At 42.7% G+C, this 21,756-nt stretch overlaps 1 protein-coding gene across 1 annotated transcript in view; it reads left to right on the top strand.

Moving 5' to 3' along the window:
• The first annotated feature begins 11,010 nt into the window (after positions 1-11,010).
• The window catches only part of CPEB1 (cytoplasmic polyadenylation element binding protein 1), a 33,400-nt gene continuing 22,654 nt past the window's right edge, over positions 11,011-21,756 (top strand). The window contains exons 1-2 of the mRNA XM_063142339.1: positions 11,011-11,182; positions 11,466-11,654. Coding sequence (XP_062998409.1) covers positions 11,501-11,654 — 154 coding nt within the window. The 5' untranslated portion in view covers positions 11,011-11,182; positions 11,466-11,500. The remainder of the gene's footprint in view (positions 11,183-11,465; positions 11,655-21,756) is intronic.

The raw sequence follows: 21,756 nt of genomic DNA, 5'->3' as shown, positions 1-21,756 counted from the left end.
ATTTTTTTTTTTAAAGAGTGCTTTTAATGCGAGAGGGAACGTTTTAAGAGAGCCTGCAAAAGGTTGGCCTTCCGCCCCCCCTGCGGGCCGGGGTTTGTGCTTCGCGGGGTCCCCGCGTTCCTTCCCTCCTCAACACGTGTACGCATATACATTTCCCACAGCAGCACACATGAGGAGCGCGCGCTCGCCTCCCCACCTTCCTGAGTTCAGTTTTCGCAGGAGTGACGTGAAGTTTACTTTCCTGAAAAAGCAAAGTTGCGCTTAATTGTCTATCCTTAATCTTTTCAGAGCCGCGTCCTATTTTCTATCCCAATGTGTATCATGGGATAGTTGTCCCTCCCTTTTTTTCCTTCGTATATATTGCTGTATACTGGCAAAACAACATCGAATTGTGTTGCTTTTCTCAACCTCTCTAACTCTCCTCTTTTCCCACTGCCTAATTTTTCTACTAATTCCTCTTTTCCTCCCAACCTCCCTTTTGCTTCTCTTTCCCCCAAACAAAAAAAAATTCAGTATATGTAGTAATAGTTTGCTAATATTTGGCACATTTGACCAAATACTACTTGAAAGCCAATTGGAGTATCAGCTGTTACTCAATCATTGTGGGGTGGGGAAGAGTTCTCTGCTTGTTTTCCCTCAAGGTTTGTTCTATCTGGGCTCATAGCTCCAGGTTTTACTGGGCAGGAGGAAATTCAGTAGTGGAAATAGTAGCTGTTGGAAGGAGGAGATCAGAAATCCTGGAATACCAATTTTAGTACAGGCTAGTGTGTATGTGACTGACTCCTGTTCATCTCACTTGGCATTTATTTATGACATGTTACCTTTCTTAAAAGAGATTTTTTTTACCTCTCTCCCCCCCAGTCCCATTTTCATCCTCTCAGCTTGTTCTGTGTGTGACAAGACTAAGGTGATCTTGTAAATAAGCCTCGAGATGTTACTAGCCTGCAGCTTTTTAAGACTGTCGTTTTACTAGACTGGCAGATAATACTCTAGCTTTCCTCCATCAACCTGCACTCACTGGCCTTGGTTGCTGAACGCTACCAAGCCAAGGTTTATATTTGAGGCTGGAGTTAAACAGAGAGATGGTGATTGTACCAAGATGATGATTATTATTATTTATTTATTTATATAGCACCATCAATGTACATGGTGCTGTACAGTGTAAAACAGTAAATAGCAAGACCCTGCTGCATAGGCTTACAATCTAATAAAATGTTTAGAGTTCTGACTGAAACCCAGAGCGGACCCACCACCCCACTGACACCGGAGTCAGCGCGTAATCAGCAAGTAATTCTTCTGGAAGTAGGTCCTGTGCTTACAAAGAAGCAGGACTTTAACAAAGGCACTACATTCTCTGAGAAGACACACACACACACCCCAAAATCTCTTTGTCCGGCATTCTGGTCATAATCACTGAAGTGCTGTTGGGCCTGAAATACGATATTGGGTATGAAAGGAGGAAGTCCCTATGTAGGAGCTAGAATATTAATACTGCCTCCTAGAGCCTTAGAAAGAAGAAATTTGCTTTTAACTATGCTTTTTCACTGAGGTCTGAGATGGATGTTGGTGATGCTGCATTTGTCTTTGTGAGGAAAATGGCAAATTAATTCCAGAAATGTCTTGTGGTACTCTGGGTGTCCCTCTCCCTGGACTATTTAGGCAGGCCTTCCCTGAACCAGCCTAAAGGACTCTACCGTTTAAGAAACACAGGAGGAAATAGTATGAGAAATAGAGCACTCTAGGTAATTGGAACCAATTACCTAAGGAGGTCGTGGGCTCTCCCACACTAGAGGCATTCAAGATGCAGCTGGACATCTACCTGTCACGTATGCTTTAAGCAGGGGGTTGGACTCTATGATCTTATTGGCCCCTTCCAACTCTACTATTTTATGATTCTATGATCTGTGAGTAGCGCTGAGAACTGGTTGGATGGGAAACCACCTTAACTATACAAGCTGCTTTGAGATCCTAGACAAGAAGTGTGGGTTACAAGTGTAACAAAAAGCAGTTATATTTTTTAAAAAGTAGGGCTCAGGGTTGGAAAAATAATTGTGAAATCCTGGTGTCCAAATCAAACTTTAGGAACAGGCTTCAAATGTTTAATTGCCAGGCATGTACTGTAATGGAGAAAAGTCAGTTGCTTGGCATGTGAATTTTCCCACTTTGCCCTGGGAGTAAATCCTTGTGCCCCAAGATTGCCTTTGGCAATGAAAGAGCAGCACTGAAAATTTTAAAATAAATAAATTGTGTGTCTGTACCAAGTGTATGTAATCATGGAGTGTGTTTGTGGCACTAAGATTAGTGTGTTTTCTGAGCTGAATTGTTTCTGAACTTTAAATGAAATACTTTAGTAGTGGCAGGAGAGAATTTTATTTATTTATTTTATTATTGCATTTATATCCCTCCATTTTCCCTGCAAGGAACTCAAGGCAGTGTACATAATCCTCCTCTTCTCCACTTTATCCTCACAACAACAACCACCCTGTGAGGTAGGTTGGGCTGAGTCTGTGACTTGCCCAAAGTCACCCAGTGGGTATCCATGGCTGAGTGGGGACTAGAACCTGGATATCCTGACTCCCAGTCCGACACTAGCCACTACGCCATACTGGAGAGAATGCAAATTTTAACTTAACTTAGACCCTGGCTTGTAAAATAAGTATTTGTCAAAATATACTAGTCTCTAAAGGTGATGCAGGACTTTCTTAATCAAATTTCAAAACATTTGCAATGAGGATTACTCCATGAAGCTAATTAAGAACATGCATTTAAAAATAAAATTGTTTGCAAATAGTGAAGCTTTTAAAGCCATACATATAGGAATTATTTTATTTTTAAGGATGTTTCGAACCCCTTTTCTTGCTAGCTCTAAGGAACAGAACAACAGCTTTCATAGACAGTATGGTTATAGCACAGAATCTGGAAGAAGGGTATCACATGACTTGGTAAAGTCTGAGTTTTGCCCTGTTGTCTCTCTCATTGGTTATCCCACCTGCGTGCAGGAGTAGAATGCTTTGTGATTGGGCTAAGGACAAAATTGTTGACAGGCGCCATGGGGTAAGGTATTGCTACAAGCAGTTAGGGTACAATCCTATGCATAGTTAGACAGAAAAATGTCTTACAACTCTCAACATGCCCCTGGCTGGGGATTAGGGTTCCTAACTAAGCATGCATAGGATGTCTTTGGGACTTCGGAATAGCTTTGGACCTCTGTTAGAGCAGTCCTTGCCTGTTCCATTCCCAGAGTATGCTTCATCCTGTGCTTTTGACTTGCATTTTTTTTTTTTTAGAATTGTTTACGTTGGAAACAAAATCATATACTGAAATGGAATTTGCTGTGGATTTGTCATCTTGGGAGTGTTCCTGCAGAACTTTTCAGCTTTTCTCCATCACTATGAGCATTTAGGAAAAACTTCTTTTAATGGCTGGTGACTGGTCATCTTGAATTGGAAATTACATCAACCAGCTAGCAAGAGACACAATCTGCATTTGCCATAATGCTTAAACAAGGATTTATTGCTCGTTCACAGTAAGCCAGGAATCTTGGCTTACTGTTACGTACAAATGTGGCTACTTTGATGGATAGCCTTACTTATTTCGTTTATCAAGTTGGCACTAAATGTCATTAGCTGGGATGTCAGAAGTGCTTGCTGGATGAGATGACGTTAACTGCCTCCTATGAATCACCTGTTACTCGTTTCGTAGTTTTCACTAGCTGTTGAAGTGAGCTAAGCTGTCCTTGTTGTGTATTGTGACAGTACAGATACTGTCAGGAATGTGCTGTGTTCAGGTTTCTCCCTTGCTGGTGATGGCATCGTTTATTGAAAATAAGCAGGCGGTAATGTTGGTATAAAGTGAAATGTATGTTGCATGTATCCGCTATAGAATTTAGTATCCTGGATTTCGCTAAATATTCTAGTCCTCGTGGCTGTAGAAAACCTTGGAGACTCAAATATAGGTTGAAGAGGTTCAGAAACTTGTAGAAGACCTACTGTAGTGAGAGTTTAGATTTGCTTCACATGGCTGCAACCTGTATCTTTTCCACCAGTTTGAGCCATCTAATCTTCATATCCTCCTTGCCTGCCCTTGTCAATGTCTGAAACATTGCATGTGGGGACACAACACTCACTCACACTCTCTCCCTCTCTCACACACTCACTCTCTCTGTCTCACACACACACATGCTTGTGCATTTCTGGATGGTGGAGTACGGGATGCTGGAATCATTGATCATTGGCCTGAAAAGGCCACACTGACGGGGATCTAAATTCAGCTTCCACCTCCTATATGTATCTAACACCTACAAATCAAATATTCCAGGCTGTCTTTGGCTTGCAAAAACCTCCCTAGTTCTTAATTGCCCATGTTAACAAATATCCACATATAATAAATAACTGGGTTTATTATTACCCTGTGTGGAACAAAGGATTCCACACAGGGTAAAACATGTATAGATATTTTGAATTATAAATCTCTGGTGGCTGAGGCTGATGGGAATTGTAGTCCAGAACTTCTCTGGAGGGCATTATTTGCTTAACCCTGCTGTATGCTTTCAAATTCTGCTTTTGCTAATATTGTCCCTTTTCTTGCTAGAAGGAAGGTGTTGGAAGAACCACGAAAGATTGCTGGAACAACTCAGACGTTCCAGCTCTCACCACATGCAGCAATGCAGATATTTTCCGACGAATAAATACCTTGCTGGATAATTCTCTTGATTTCAGTGGAGTCTGCACAACACCCATCACAAAAGAAAGGAGGGAGCTACTACCAGGTAGTAGTAAAGCTTTATTGTTTCAACCAGTGGTTACAACAAGCATAGTAAAAGCAATGTTAAAACACATCATACATTCTGCAAGGTCAGAAATTATAGAAATGTAATAAATAAATAATTGGAATTTAGGCAAAGTCCAGATTTTCTAGATGGGAAATATGAGAAATTCCAGGAGGGCAGGTTTTGTTCCCTTTGGAGAGCGAAAATGAACGATTTAACTGAATTTGTGTGATCATCACAGTCCATTGTTGCTCATTTAAGCCAAGGTGGGTTTTGGTGCATTCCGGCCACCCTTTTGTATATTCAAGCCTATGGCTTATTGTGTCGTGCGAATCCAACAAGGATAGCGTATATGAGGGTTAAACAACCTATGGGCTGTTATAGGGGTATGCTAGAGTTGTTTAACCCTTGCATAAACTACCCTACTATAAGTCACAGTGACCGCCATCATTGTTTGAATGCTCAAAATGGCTGCCAGCACACACTGCATCAGTGTGTCTGCATCAAATTGAAGTTTTTCTTCACAGAGACACCTAGATCACATCCTTAACGAGTGGAGGGAGAGGTATTTTTCTTTCAGGTATTTTCCAGCCATTCAAAAGGCCAGCTATTGAGAGAAATCAGCCAATTTTCCTAACAAAAGAAGGGTACTTAGCAACTGTGCTGGGACTATCAAGGCAACCTTCAGCGCCATTAAACTTTGCCTGCTACAACAGTATTAAGATACAATCAAATTTGCACTGCCTTTTAAATAAAGGCTAGCATTTTTAGCTAGTGTTTTAAAAAAGCTTTAAAATTAGTTCTGTACGATGGTTTTCATTACATGACTATTATGAATGGAGGTCAGGGCTCAACTTGTCACTTTATCTACGCACGGAGAGAACACACAATCCAAAGATAATGAGTGAGGCCGTGAAAATAAACTGAATCTTGTAGTAAGCTTTTGTAGAAGGAAGCTATTGGGGATTTGTAAACCTCCCACAGGCTTTGATCTCAGAATGGGAACCAATATTGAGAGAGAAAATCCCAATCTACTTCGCTTGCTCGGCTTCGTCCATTTTCTTCGGCTGCCCCTTACGCCTGGAACGCTCTTCCAGAACATTTGAGAACTACAAGTTCAATCGCAGCTTTTAAAGCTCAGCTAAAAACTTTTCTTTTTCCTAAAGCTTTTAAAACTAGATTTTGTTCTGACTTTTATACTGCCTGTTTGGTGCATTCTCTTCCCCTCCTTATTGTTTTATTATGATTTCATTAGAATGTAAGCCTATGCGGCAGGTTCTTGCTATTTATTGTTTTACTCTGCACAGCACCATGTACATTGATGGTGCTATATAAATAATAATAATAATAATAAAGTCAACCCTATGTGACCCAATTTCACAATTGCCCAACATGGCAGCAATAACTTTGTTGCAACCCATCTGGACTGATACTGCGACCCACTTTTGGGTTGCCACCAACCACTTGAATGCTACTGGTGTCATGGAGCGTGGCCTCATGGACATGCAGCACCCACACTTTTTTATTAGCAGAAATCTTAACATCAGCTCCTCTCCCGCCCTTCCATGTTCCCTCTCAGCTACACTTCTCACCATAACTGGGCCATTAAGACCTACTGGTTTCACAAAAGACTTGCTCCTAGAGGAGATAATACCACTGAACTGGTTTGTTGTCTTTGACCAATCCTTGGACCCTTTGTGTCTGGGGGCTGCCATGATCAGTGGCTGCAATTCAAACATTTACCACTGCTTCCATCTGAATTTATTATACAGAAACATGGCAACCTTTGTAGGTGTCCATCATAGAATCATTGAATAGTAGAGTAGGAATGCAGGAATCCACGTTAAAGCATACCTGACAGATGCCTGTCCAGCTGCATCTTGAATGCCTCTAGTGCGGGAGAGCCCACGACCTCCCTAGGTAAAAATGCAGCATTAAGTGCCAGTTCATTTCTTCTGCTAGTCAAACCACACAAACATTAAATCGGAGTCCAGAAATGTGGTTGCCACAATAGTAAGTATACATTCTTGTAGGAGCCTCCTGATACCCAACCACGTTGTAGAGAACTTGGGGGTGCATGGGAATCATTACTGGGCAAAAGATGGATCTTATGCCTCTCTCTAATTTACTGGCATAAACAGAAAACATGGGAGGTATCAGTCTTTTTTGAGACCACCATGTCTGAACTTACTGAAAATGTGGTGTGAAGTGAAAGACTTCCCTCTGAATTGCCTCATATGTCCAGCGACTTTAAGAGGAAGGTATACTTGTCTTAGGTTTGCTACTAAGGCTTGCCCTACATGTGTGGATCCCTGCATAATCCACTCTGGTACCTTCCTTATTTCAAGGTGGATCATGGGCTCTTTCCACTAGATACACAATGTTCCATCAGTGTTCAATGTCTTCTGCAGTGACACCACCTAAGTCTTCTTCCAATGATAAAAGCTAATAGCAGTTGAAAGCTTGTATATGATAGAGATGAAGACACCCTGTTGGATTGCTAGACTTCCTAAAAGTGCTCTCTTCTTCGTACACTCGTATTTAATTATTTTTACCGTGACATTTCTTGGTTTTTGAGCTTACTTGGTTTTCTGACTGGATTTCTCAGCAATTTTTATCCTGTCTTTCTATTAAAAAGAAATGAACGTGGCAAACTAACACATTTAACACTCGACCAAATTTAGCAGGTTAAAATTACACTAAACCAGCATAAAAAGCAATGAAAACTATTTCAGGCATCAGTAGTCAGAATTTAAAAGGCAATACTTAGGTGAAAAAGATGGGTCTTGGCTGCCTGCTAAAAAGAATTCAATGAGTTCTTGAGCTTCTTGACAAATTGAAAGCTAGCACACTGCTGGACACTGATGATATCCATCCCAAAGAACTCAAATGTGAAATTGCTGATCTTCTAACAAAAATAAGTAACATGTCCTTAGATTGGCCTCTGTACCAGAGAACTGAAAAACAGCCAATGGAAAGCCAGTTTTTAAAAAGGGATTCACAATAGTTTCCCATCCCTCTATAGGTGTTAATTAATTTATTAGCATCGTCAAGATGGTTGTGTTATCATCTGTTAGTGCTACTGTGACCGCTTGCTCTTCCTTTTGAATATATACTTTTTTTGCATTTCATTGCTGTTTGACCCCAGTATTTGCATCTTTTCTCTACACCTGTGTGTTTAAGTTACCTTGTTCAAAAAAACCCTCTTGTCCTCTCTAGGTATGCTTTGTCTTGATCTTAAATTAGCTAACTCTAGTTGCATTTCCAAGAAGAAAGCCAATTTGACTACACAGTTATGCAAAAAGCCAAAACAAAACCCCTATGTTGAATAGCTGAAATGGCCAACCCTAATACATATGCATTTAATTTCAGTCAAAGCCCGTGTGGCGCAGAGCAGTAAAGCAGCAGTTTCTGCAGCTGAAACTCTCCCCACGGCCTGAGTTCGATCCCAGCAGAAGCTGGTTCTCAGGCAGCCGCCTTGGGTCGACTCAGCCTTTCATCCTCCCGAGGTCGGTAAAATGAGTACCCAGTTAGCTGGGGGAAAGGTAGTCACGGCCGGGGAAGGCAACAGCAAACCACCCCGCTATAAGGCCTGCCAAGAAAACGTCAGCGAAAGCTGGCGTCCCTCCAAGAGTCAGTAATGACTCAGTGCACGAGAGGTTCCTTTCCTTTCCTTCTAGAAGGTTAGATGCTCTTGGAAGAAAAAGATACTTTCCTCTTCTCTGAAAACAGTATTAATGTGTAATGGGATTTGGGATTAAAGGAGTATTATCCACACAAGGGGAATCATGTTGTATGAACACACACAAATATATTTCCAGTTTCTTCTCTGCTCTGCATTCTAAGGAAGTATTTGATCATTGAAGGCATTCTGGGGAAGGGGTTGGATACAGCTGTTGCTTAGTTTAAGAATAGGTACCTATAGCACCCTTGTTATTTCTGATGTTTTTGCATTGTTGTACTGACAGAATTTAAGAGGTTCCTGTCTGAAAGCAGTTTGTAGTTTACAGCATACTTAACCAGGGAAGTATGATCCATTGCTCTTAATGGGGCTTCTGAATAAGACAGATGTGACTGTGCTAAATGGCCGTTACAATAGAAGATAGCTTCTGTGATTGTAAGAGTTGTACATACAGGCACCGGAATTCTGTGAGCTGCATCCAGTTTGCATCAGTTCCTTCTTTGTAGCTGGCATATTGTGCTGACATGGGAGGGGCAAAAAGCCATCAAGTCCTGCTTATCTTCTCTAGGGCTCCTAGAAATGATATTCAGCAGCCCTTCTGCTTCTGAAACTTCACCAAGCATTGCCCACACGTTCAAGCATATCTTAGCAACCAAAAGACAGCTTCTTTCTTACTGCAAGCTGATATTCTGAGGAAGCCAGAGTCCTTTGCAGTGTTGCATTCTGTGGGTTTTTCCTGTGCTTTCATGGGACTGCAGCAAAAGACACCATTGTGGCCACTGGTTCAGTCTTGAAATAATTATGACCTTCAATCTAAGACTTGGAATATTAAGCTGAGCTTCCATTATGGACCCAATCCTCCAGGCCATGAAGCATCTCATACAGAGAGCTGACTTAACACAGCTTCCCCCCCCCCCACCCCGGGCTTTAATAAATTTTTTTCATATGATCACAATTTATTGGGGGGGAGGTTCCTAGACATTTGCTAAAGGCTGATAGGGAAACGCAGTGAAATCTTAGCCATTTAGATTGGGAGTTGATGACCAGAGTTAAGTTAGGAAGAATTTGTTACATATCTGATCAAATTCTTTGACATTTGCATTTGTATTTTTTAAAAAAAGTATATACCTCAAGGTTTTGAGACAGGTCGGGATGTAAAATTTGCTTCCATTAGAGCTAGGAAATCCTGTTTTAGAGATCATCGTTTCAGGATTTTATCAGGAGGCTTTGACTTCAGGTTGCATGAAACTGGATGGAGATTTTATCAAAATCTTTAGGTGGGGCAAAAAAAATATACAAAAACATACTAGCCTATTGCAGCAAGAATGCTCTTACTACTAGTAACTTAGTCTTAGGAGAGCCATTTCAATCTTTTAGAATGATGGGGGGAAACAGAGCAAAAGCTGGAAAACTACCCAATGGTTGGTGGTTTTGGAAAGGATGTGAGGCCACTTGGGAAACCCCCAGCAGGGCCGGATCTGGTCCTGGGCCTAAGGTTCCCCACCCTTGAATTAGATGGTTAGTTGCTGAGAGTTTACTGGTGTCCTCTTGCCAATAAACCTGGACACAACACACGTGCAATAGAAAACTGGTCTTTGCATTCCAGACCCCTGACATTTTCCTTTCCCCATCATCCTAATTTGGTCTAACAAAAATCTACCCACTTCTAGAGTGAAGGCCTGTAGGAAAGCAGATGATGTGTCAATTCTAAGCTATGAAAGCACCTGCCTTTTTTTTTAGCACTTACAGAGGTTGTCATAGGAAGCTGCGTTGTGTGCTCCAGCTGTTATAATACCAAGTGTATAGCAAGGAATAAGACTTGCATTTAAAAAGCCCAGCATATTGTCCTGGGGGTGGGGTGGGGGTGGAGGATGCCTTATTTGAGATCTCCTTATGACAAGAACTCCAACAGGATACAGCATTTCTCTGGTCTAGTTCCCACCCTGCTCTCTGCATTATGCTGGAATTTTGGGACTTGCAAAATGTGCTGCATTTTCCTATATACATGTGGGCCATTCATTTCTCAATGTTTTGGGTTTGGAGGGAGCAGTATAGGGACAGGTTGTGCCTTGTAGGTAAAAGAAAAGTAAATAAGTTTTAGGTGCTGTCTGTATCCTTCGTACCCTGCCCATTCCACAACTGGTGGTATTACCAGTACTACCCCCTTCTCGAGTGTGCATGTGCGCATGCACACACCTCCCAACGTAGCTCAACATCTTTTCTTCCTGTTTTGAAGGTTATCCCTAGTGGTAAACAATGCAGAGTCTGTGAGAGGGCACAGGAGCCAAGTTTTAAAGCAAATAGATTATGCTAGCAGAATTGTGAAGCGTTGCATTTTACTGCTTCCAGGGCTTGCACCAGCTGCTGGAAGCATTCCAGGACGAAAGGGTTTTTTGGGAGGGGGGGGTTGTGGGTGGAGAGGATGGATAGGCGGGGCCAGGAGAGCTGGATAGCACCAAGTCAACGGTGTGATCTCTCCCTCCCTCTCTCGCTGTTTGCTGCCGCCCTGCTACTGCTGAAGGGGGGGATGGCTGCTTTTATCCACCTTCCTCTGCTGCTGCTAGCTGAGCTGCGGCTCCCTGTTTAAGCGTGTTCCCCCTGACTGCCTGTGGCCGCACCTCTTCTCGCCTGCATGCTGCCTTGGCTCCCATGGGCACGGGGGCTCTCCACCTCTATCCTGTAAGCGAAGATGTGGTTATATTGCACGGCCGTGTGACGTCTCTGGCAGCACTGTAAGCATCAGCAGCTTGATCACATGCTGACCCAGTCAGTAGTGCAGGCGGGATAGCAAGGTAGAGGAGGCTGGAGGTGGGTCTGGTTGCAGGCCATCTGGTACTCTTCCTCCCCCCCCCCACTACCCCCCATCTCTCTCTGTCTGGGTGTTAGAGCTAGCTATAGAAACAGTCGCTCCTGAGCATCGTGGGATCTGGTTTGGGCTTGGCTCTCTGAGAAACTCCTAAACTCCTGAGTGTGTGTGTCTCTGTGTGTGTCTTCTTTCCTCTCCTGTCTGATCAGACTTCCAGGACTCCGAGGGAGCGACAGCAAGCAGGATGCTCTTCGCATCTTCTGCGCAGGAGTCTCCGCGTGGTCTCCCAGATACCAATGACCTGTGCCTTGGACTGCAGTCTCTCAGCCTGCCAGGGTGGGACAGGCCGTGGAGCACCCAGGATTCGGATGCTGCAGCCCAGCCTAGCACGCAGTCTGGTAAGTGAGTCTGCTGACGCACAGCAACAGTTGCTGGATTTGCCTTTTTTTGCAGCTTTGTCACCAGGAGCTGTTCCTGGCAAAAATAGCAGGTTCTGAAGGTCCCTGACAGCTTCTCCCCCCCCCCCCCCCGGTTTTTTTTAGGTGCTTTTTTCCTCAACAGTAATATCTTGTGAGGCTAAGTGAGACATTTGAAGGAGGGAAGCTGTTGAGAATTAACCCCTACCAGTAATAGGGAGGCATAAGTTTCCCAAATTGATATTGTGCAAAGAAAGTAACGGTTAATGGGGTGGAGAGGGAAGTATTTCTCCCATTCATATATTTAATTATGCTTCTGCAGAGTCAGTGGTTTGGAGAACTAAAGCTGCATTCTCCAAAGTAGGTTTATTATTGCAGAATTGTTGTAATATAGGTGGGAAGGCGTTTAATTGTATCTGTTTATTTTTATCCTGTTCTTCAACCCCCATAGGGTTCCCAGTGTGATTTAAGCTGCCCTATGTAGAGAGGGTAGATACCTCCATATAGGGGAGTCTGGCCCGATAGCAGATCTGTTGCTACTGCTTACTCTGTGTTGCAGAGTCACCAGCTTCGATGTCCAAGCCTTGTATATAGGCAGGCGGGTGATAGCTCTAGCTAGGTCAAAGGCTTGTGAGGCAGGGGAGATCCCCTATTCCTTTTGTTTGCTTATTGATGCAACTGTCTTATATCTACATTTTTAGTATCTGCGTGTGGTTGAGCTAAACTCTTACAGTCAGTTATTCCTCCAAAACCAAGTTTTACCTAAATGTGGAAGGGTATCATTAAACACCTGTTCCTTCCAAGTATTGATCTCCCCTACTGCCCACTTCCTGTATTTTGTCAGTGTCTAATGCTTCAGGAAGATGCAACTTCAAGAAGTCCAGCTCAGCCAAAACAGAATATTTTTCAGAGGACAGTGACTAGACATCTTTGGTAGTTATTGTGTGGGTGTGTCGTTTATAATAACAAATTTTAAAATATATTCCTTTTACTTTGTCAGTGCCTTGCTAAGCTACAGTTTGCCATTACCTGTCCTGAATGGCGTGGCCTGTCAATATGTGGTTAGATATAATGTTTGCAGGGCCAGCTGGGCTGTTGCAATTACTTAGGGCCTCAGTGTGATTTAAGTCAACATTAAGATATTTATCTTTTGTGTGTGGCTTCCCAAATCCCTTATAAGAGTGGCTTTTGGAAAGGTAGAGGTGGGTGTGGGTGTGTCCGTCCTGCACATTGTATGGGAAAGGAAGCTGTTTTGGGGGGAAGTAGAAACTACCTGCAGCAAGACCATTTATGCTGTTGGAATTCTTTCATCATCCTCACTTTTGGCTGTAAGCAAAATGGCACCGAATGCTTTATTCTAGTACAGCTGGTCTCCTGCGGTTTCCATAGAGCATCTTTCCCCACCAGAAGGTTTTGATTTCAGCTCCCATCAGCTCCAGCAAGTATGGGCAATGGACAAGAATGTTGGGGGTCTCAGTCCAAAACATCTGGAGACACCCCCCCCAAGCTTGGAAAGGCTTCCGTAGAAGAGTGAGTGTGAAAGTTGCAGGTGTGAACATCTATCACAGCTAGGGGGCTGTTGTCAGCAGCACCTTCTTAGTTAGTGGCTTGGAACTGGTGTGTTAATTTGTGGTCTCTGGCAACCTACCAGAGGACATAAAAAACGATTTCTAAAAGGGCCTTGTGTATGCAGCAGTTTGCTATGCTGGGCGTAGATTGTTCTCACAGCCTTGACCTCTTGGCTGAAGCTTATAACACAACTGCTTGTCTCGCAATAGAATATGGCTGCAGTGAGCTGGGGCAGGGCTTTGTGCAGACATCTTAAGGTGGGGCAATATATTGGCACTTGCTCAGCTAGAGCAGTCTATAAAATTGTTTTTGCTGCCGCTTTGGCAAAGCCCTGCAGGAAAAGATTGTTGGTTGCTTGGTCGATTAGTGGAGTGAAGTGGTAAGCTGTATGTGCCTGAGAGTCCATTAAAACGGTACAATACAAACCAAGCAGGCATCGCATTAGAAAAAGGGGAAACATGTTGGTAAGGCCTTCCAGACAGCATGCATGCAATGGTGAAGGCCTCAAAGAGGAGAGGCCCAGCCATTTATCTTGTTGGTGATGTTAGGCTGCTCAGACCCTGTATAAGCCATTATTTTGAGCCCAAGCATAAGAACACGTGTGTGGTAGCTGTCTAGACAGAGGAGTATGTTACTATTTCTGTAATATAGGCTTGCTGCACTTGGCTCAATTGTATTCCTAAGTGTGTAGCAAGACGTAGCTAAAGTACATTTTGCATTGCAAATGGCAACTAGCTATATAGCATATTACTGCAAAAATCACTTTCTTACGGATGGCAGGTTCCAGCAACCAAGGCAAATCCAGCTTGAGTCTTTCCAGTAATGCAAAACTTTGTGCCTTTTATCTCTAGAAGAAAACTGCTTTGCTATCAAATGTATAAGTTCCATATTTTGGTCTGGCTAAAAAAGTTAAATGTTATTAACCTGACTGAACGTGCAAGTCAGAGGCATGAGTGCATTGTAGAAGCGGCTGGGATTTGGAGTTTATTCGGACAGTAATATGGCATATGGGGAAAGTAACGACTGCATATGGGCCGAGGTGCCAAATATATATGTGCCTGATGTGTTCGTTAATTTTTTGGACATAGTAAATTAACTCTTCATTGCCTTTAAAATCACTCCACTGGCTGCCAATTAGTTTCTGGGTGAAGTACAAAGTGGTGGTGTTAAACACAAAGTGGATTAAAGCCCTACATGGTTTGGGTCCAGGTTACCTGCGGGATCGACTTCTCCCATACAGTCCGCCCCACACATTCAGTTCCTCTAGGGAGAACTTACTTCAATCAGCCAAAACTAGGCTGACAACTGTTACCCAGAGGACCTTTTCTCCTTTTGTCCCCAGACTGTGGAATGGCCTGCTGGAGGAGATTCACAAAATCAACTCTCTCGTTGAATTTAAGACCACTTTAAAGACTAGTCTTTTCCGGCAGGCCTACCCAGATGAATGTGAAACCAAGAATTTTTAAGATGTGTTGTTTTGTTGTATTAATGTTGTGCCCCGCCTCGATCCAAAGGGAGAGGCGGGTAATAAATAAATTTATCATCATCATCATCATCTTAAGAACTGCCCAGCCAAGAGAGGGGCAAGCTACATCCTGTTTAGCCTCTACCAAGAGATAAGATAGGAGGGCATTGAATCTCTGAACATATTCTGGCGGAGGCTCCGTCAGTAGGCCCCCCAAAACAATAAGGTTTCCAGGGGCTTCATGGCTTAATGCACTGTTGCATCAACTCCTCTGCAAAACCTGAACTCCATGTTTGTGTAGGCTGCAGTCTCGTGATCTTAAGATAAGCTCTGAATCATGTGCCATGAAGAATCATAGAATAGAAGAGTTGGAAGGGGCCTATAAGGCCATCGAGTCCAACCCCCTGCTCAATGCAAGAATCCACCTTAAAGCATCCCTGACAGATGGCTGTCCAGCTGCCTCTTGAATGCCTCTAGTGTGGGAGAGCCCGCTAGGTAACTGGTTCCATTGTCGTACTACTCTAAGAAGAAAACTTTTAATTCTGAATCCAAATGCAGAATTCTACTTGAACTGGGTGCCCTGTGATATTTGTCCTAAGCAAAGAACCATCCTAAGTGGCCTGAACAGAAAGGTAGAGTATTGTGAGTGTCTGGCTTTACATGTTCATGATTTTTATCTCCTTCTCTCCCCCACCTCCATCTGCATTCATGTGTTCCCTGCTTTGCAAAGGCTTGCAGTGACTTTGCAGAACTGTAGTGAATGACAAGAGTTGATTGCCTAGGTATGGGATTTTAAGGGGAAATGCTTTTTTGGAGAAGGACTATATAACTTCAGAACAGGGGAAGTTAGAAAAGCAAGTATCGATGTAGATGGCCTTTCCTGTGCATCATACAGCAGCGGAAGACATCTACTTCAGCAGGAAGCAAAGACAGGATGCTGTGTCAAGAGTCCGGTTTCCAGCAGGCCGTTCCCTCGCTATGTCTTGATGCAGCAGCTGGCATCTTGGCACTAGGACTGCAGTGTTGCCTGGATTGGTCTTGAGGCCTCAGCCGATGGGGTTGGGAAGGACAGGCCCTGCCAAGTACCCGGCTGCACTGTTGTTTCACGGGAGTTCAGAAGCTTCTATAATGACTCAGCTGTACGAATCCACAGGGAGGTGGCTGGAAGTGCAAAAAGTTTAGCAGTCATGCTAAAAATACTATTGCTGATCTGCGCTCTTCAAAGTGCCGGTGTGGACTACTGATGAGATTGGAATCCAGGCATGCATTTGCAGCTGTGACTCTTCCAAATCTGCCTGTAGCTCCTGCATGGCTGTCACTGCATATTGCACAGTGTTCACAACCAGCCCTGCCTGACCAAATGCCCTCCAAATGTGTTGCATTACAACTCCAATCATCTCAAGCTACCATGGCAGCCATGCTACCTGAGGATGATTGGAGTTGTAGGCCAAACTATCTGGAGGGAACCAGGTTGTGGGAACCTGGTTTACAGCAGTGCTGCTTGCATTGAAGTATATTTTACTTTAATTCTATTGATTCATTACATTTCTACTCTTCCCAATAACTAATGTCCTCTGGGCGGATGACAAACAGTTAAAAAACTAAAATGCCATATAATGGTTAAAGATAGGAAATAAAACACAAATATTTTAAACAATAAATTACAATATAATGTAAATGGCACAGGAATCAGTAAAACAACCCTAATAACATAGAACTAGGTCTTGAAATGCCTGGGAGAAAAGAAAGGTCTTTGCCTGGTGCCGAAAAGATAACAACATAGGTGCCAGGCGGACCTCTTTGGGGAGTTTATTCCATAAGTTGGGTGTCACCACTGAGAAGGCCCTCTCTTGTAGCTGCCTCCCTAGCTTCCTTTGGCTGGGAGCCCTGAAGAAAGGCCTCTGAAGGTGACCTATGGGTCCAAGCAGGAGAAAATGTGTCTTTAGGTACTCTGGTACCAAGCCTTTTAGGGCTTTAACGGTGAACATCAACACTTTGAATTGGACTCAGAAGCGGACTGGAAACCAATGCAGCTGACTAAGCATATGTACCTGCCCGGACCCTAAGGTCATCTTCAGGGGTCCTTCTCCGTGAGCCCCTGCCAAAGGAAGTGAGGCAGGTGGCTACCAGGAGGAGGGCCTTCTCTGCTATGGCACCCCGGCTGTGGAATGAGCTCCCTAAGGAGGTTCGCTTGGCACCTACATTATATGCTTTTAGACGCCAGGTGAAGACCTTTTTATTCTCCCAACATTTTAACAATCTATAAATACATTTTAACATGGTGTTTTAAATTTGTAAATTTGCATTGCTGCTGTTTTTATCTGGTTGAGCTTTTTTATTGTATTTTATATTATGGTTTTATACTGTTGTTTTATATTATGAATGGTTTTAATTTTTGTGAACCGCCCAGAGAGCTCCGGCTATTGGGCGGTATAGAAATGTAATAAATAAATAAATAAATAAATAAAATAAGCACTGCCATCACACAAATCATATCAGTCAGTCCCTGTTAGTAGCCTAGATGCTCTGTTTGAAGTTTGTAAATATTAAGATCATACCAGCAAGAATGAGTCTTTGGTAACTCTGAGTTGTGTAAAATATAGCGAGGAAGAGTGCACTCTTTGAGGGGTCACGTGATTAAATCGAGTCTTTCTGAGTAGTGATTTAAATTTAAATCGTCATTTAAGTCATGATTTAAATCAAATTGATTTAAAACAAATCCACCTTGGTGGGTAGAGTACCTACTTTGCAGGTTTAGTCTCCAGTTTCTCCAGGTACGGCTGGGAATATTCCTATCTCAGGCCCTGGAGAGTCATTGCTAAGTCAGCATAGGTAGTACTGTGCTAGATAGACCAATGACTCAGTATAAGGCAGTCCTGATGTATCTCCTTCTCCCAGATCATGAAGAGACAACTGTGAATACAAAAGATTCAGAACCCCTAATTAGACAGGTGGTGGCTGATACTTTACGCTTCAATATAGTGAGAATATTCCCTAATTTTGCTATTCTCTTTCTCAGCTCAAGGGTATCTTATTGGTATGGCAACAGTATTTTTGCACCTCCAGTTTCTCTATGTTCTGTATCAAGGTAGTACAATGCCTGTAGCCAGAAATCTGCAAAGTTCACACAAAAAATGTACAATTTCACAATGCACAACACACTGGGGAAGAGTATAAAACCAAGAATACTTAAAACATGAAAACGGTGTGCTTAAAACAGGTAATTTATATGAATGAGACTTTTGTTGCAGGAAATATTTCAGCTTTGGAGTAATTTATTTATTTATTTATTTTATTACATTTATATACCGCCCCACAGCCGAAGCTCTCTGGGCGGTTTACAACAATTAAAAATAGTAAACATTAAAAGTATACAAAAATTTAAAAAACATAAAAACAGTATAAAAACAACAGTATCCATTTAAAAACAACAGTTCTGGGGTCCATTAAAAACAAACTTAACGTTGTTAAATGCTGTTAAAATCCCTGGGAGAAGAGAAAAGTCTTGACCTGGCGCCGAAAAGATAACAATGTTGGCGCCAGGCGAGCCTCATCGGGAAGATCATTCCACAGTCGGGGGGCAACCACTGAGAAGGCCCTCTCTCTTGTTGCCATCCTCCAAGCTTCCCTCAGAGTAGGCACTCGGAGGAGGACCTTAGATGTTGAGTGCGGTGTATGGGTAGGTTCATGTCGGGAGAGGTGTTCCAACAGGTATTGTGATCCCAAGCATTGAAAGGAGCACATGGTAGTATTTTCCCCTTGAAGATGTGTGATGAACATACAGACCTGGTCCCCAATCTAAAAACAACTGCTTAAGCCCCATTTAAATCAGTGGGGCGAATGAATTATAACTAGTTTGTCTTGCTAATTTCAATGGGACTTGAGTATGACCGGCTATTTTAGACTGGTGCTGCACAGTTCATAGTATCTTAAAACGCTAATACTGCCTTGGAGCAGGAAGATGTTATAAATGTAAACTGAGGACCTCACAAGGCATTGTCAGTAGTACTGCAGTGTGGCTACATCTTGACAAACATTGCACTGTTATGGTGTTAGAAGTACATGCTTTATCTGACTTCTTTGGTTGCTGTGTTGGAATGACAAGCCACACATCTATATATGACAGGAGTTGGCATTTTACCATAAGCCCGGGTGTCTCCACTACAGTGGTGCCCAAAATTGTGGACACTTTTTGAAATTTTCATGTTTTGCAACTTTCCATGCTTATAGAAAACGTTCTGTTTCACGAAATTCAAATGTTATATATCAAATGAAAGACCTGATTCATGTCATACAGCAATCCTGCTTCTTTTCCTGGGTGTCCAATCAACTCTTCTTTGGTAACATTGCTCTGTTTATGATGTACATATGTACACTTTTAATTTGAGAAATACTCCAAATATTCACACAATCTCCAATTGCGCTTCAGTTACAGAACAAACAGCAAAACTGATTTTCCCCAACTTGAAACATGATGTATCACAGCTACTGCCATGTGATTGGTCCCCAGAACAAGGACTGTGATTAGTCAGTAGGGTTTGCAATTCCAATCCGCTTCTTCATTCAATCACACCTGTTTGGTTTTAGACTAAAGTACACATAACTGTTTTTGTCTTGAATTTAGCACTAAATTCTCTTTCAATTGATACATAAACATTTCAATTTTGTGAAACAGAACATTTTCCATAAGCATGCAAAGTTGCAAAACATGAAAATTTCAAAAAGTGTCCACAATTTTGGCCACCACTGTATATATAAAAACGTGTGCTCTCGTTTCAGGTATTTTAGCACTAAAGCAGGACACAGGAAACCTTCAAGGGCAGTGGGAAGCCACTGCAGTTGAGGCCTGGTCTACACATGTGGCAGAATGAGGTTTGTAGTAAACACATTTTGAATACTCTGCAGCGCTAAAAAAATTCCTTCTAAAAAAAGGCAAGCCCAATTCAAAGTTGGAATCCTCCACCTGAAATGGCACAGTCCATTCTGCTATCTCCTGCATGTATTGGCCAGGTTTCATTTACCTTTGGCTGTGAGCAGCAAGGGAATTTCACCTGTGTACCTTACCTTGATGGTGAAGTTAATCAGCTAATGCTTATGGTTTACAACAGCTACTAGTCCTTTTCTCCAGCAAGTCCTCTCTTTTAGCCATCATATGCTTGATATTTAGTGTCAGTCTCAGAGGAATTGAAGAGGCCAATTTTTATATTGCATGAAAAAAGTTATTTCTGTCAAACTGCTCCCTTTCCTTTTGACTGCATTTTGGCTTTTGTGCTTCGGTAGAAGGATGCTGTATTTGTTGTAGTAATTAGACCTGTTACTTTCCATTTGTACAAGGTTTGATTTAGAGGCAGAGCATAATTCAGTCTAAGTAAGTTTCTAGTCCTCATATTTTAGCAATATGCAATCAGTGGGTTGGATCCAGATTTTGCCATACTTCGAGAAGACTCATTGAAATCAATGGGGCAGAAGTTAGCTTTTATTTATTTATTGTTTCCCAAGGTGGCTCACAGTCAGTCTAAACACGGTTTATGCACACCTGGCTGATTTTCCATTGCAGTGGATAGAGGATGCTCCTTCTGTATCACATGCTTTATCCTGCTAGGAAGTTCTCTGTGTTTGCTAGATGCTTTTGTGATAGATGACACCAGAGGCCTAGGAAAGTAAGAATTAACAGCACTGAGGCGTTCCAGTCTATGTCTTCCTCTCTTTTTTTTAAGCTATTGGAGATTAAGAATAAATAACGTGTTTTGACCTCTGAATCCTCTGTGTAGTTTACCGCTAGATCTATGTTTACTGATCTGGTGGTGTGGGGGACTTATCTGGTGGCGTGGTGGCATTTATTCCATAGAGAGAGTCTCTCTCGCATGCTTAATAGAAATGCTGAGTCACAAGTGAATGATCTTTGGGCGGCTGCCAGTTAGGGAGTGGCGGTTCTTGGGCAGAGCAATAGAATTATGTCAGATTATAAAAAGACCTGCTTAATTCTTCTGTGGTGAGATGCCACTCAAGAGTGTGAACCATGCTGAATTAATACACCTGAGACTTTATAGAGTTGGTTTCTCTTCAAGCTTATTCTGAGGCTAACACTGACAAGATTGCTCAAGGTTCAGTCTCCAGGGCCCTTGGGTGTTAATTTCGAACTTCAGCTATATCACTCTACATTAGCTTCTTGCATCATGAATACAATTTCCCTAGGCCACATTAAGAATCAAGGGAACAGCAGTTTTAAGGCTGTGGTTGTGTGTTGTGATGGAAGTGGCAAGCATATGATCATACAGGACATATCCATATCATCCCTACTACCTCCCTGTTATTACCGCCTGTGATCCAGCCAGATGTGTTCCCTATTCAGCTGCCACTGTCTTGTATAGTACACTCTTGAGACTGCTATCTGCCTCACGTATCTTTGTTCTCCGGCTAGCTGTGGAGAATGTGATGATGCTTCTATAAGAGGAGGAAGGCTGCTTCCCTAGGATTGAGCTGTTGGGTCCCTGCTATTAAAGCATTACATTAAACTGTGGGACTGTTTCAAGCTTTCCTTGCGTCCCCTTCCACTTCACCATGTTGATTGCTGAAAAATTAAAGGATCCAGGTCTTCAGCTGACTTTGAAAGATGCCATCATGTAGTCCTGCATCATGTCCCAAATTTTGCTGCCCTATCCTGATGATGCATAGTTAAACTATGGAATTCACTATCACAAGATGTTGCGATAGCCACCAATTTGGAAGCTTTAAAAGGGGGGTGGACAAATTCCTGGAGGAGAAGGCTATCCATGGCTACTAGTCCTGATGGTTATGTGTTACGTCCAGTATCAGAGACAGTAAGCCTACATACACCAGTTGCTGGGGGATGTGGGTGGGAGGGTGCTGTTGCACTGTGTCCTGCTTGTGGGGCCCTGGTCAACAGCTGGTTGGCCACTGTGTGAACAGAGTGCTGGAGTAGATGGACCCTTGGTCTGATCCAGCATGGCTCTTACATTCTTATACTTTGCAGGTCAGAAGGCTCCATGGTCTGTTATTTTCCAGCTTCCGGGACTGGCGCCCCGTCAA

This window comes from Elgaria multicarinata, chromosome 16 (assembly GCF_023053635.1).
Source record: "Elgaria multicarinata webbii isolate HBS135686 ecotype San Diego chromosome 16, rElgMul1.1.pri, whole genome shotgun sequence".
Taxonomy (NCBI): Eukaryota; Metazoa; Chordata; class Lepidosauria; order Squamata; family Anguidae; genus Elgaria; species Elgaria multicarinata.
The sequence above is the reverse complement of the archived record's forward strand: the minus strand, read 5'-3'. Positions and strand labels throughout refer to the sequence as shown.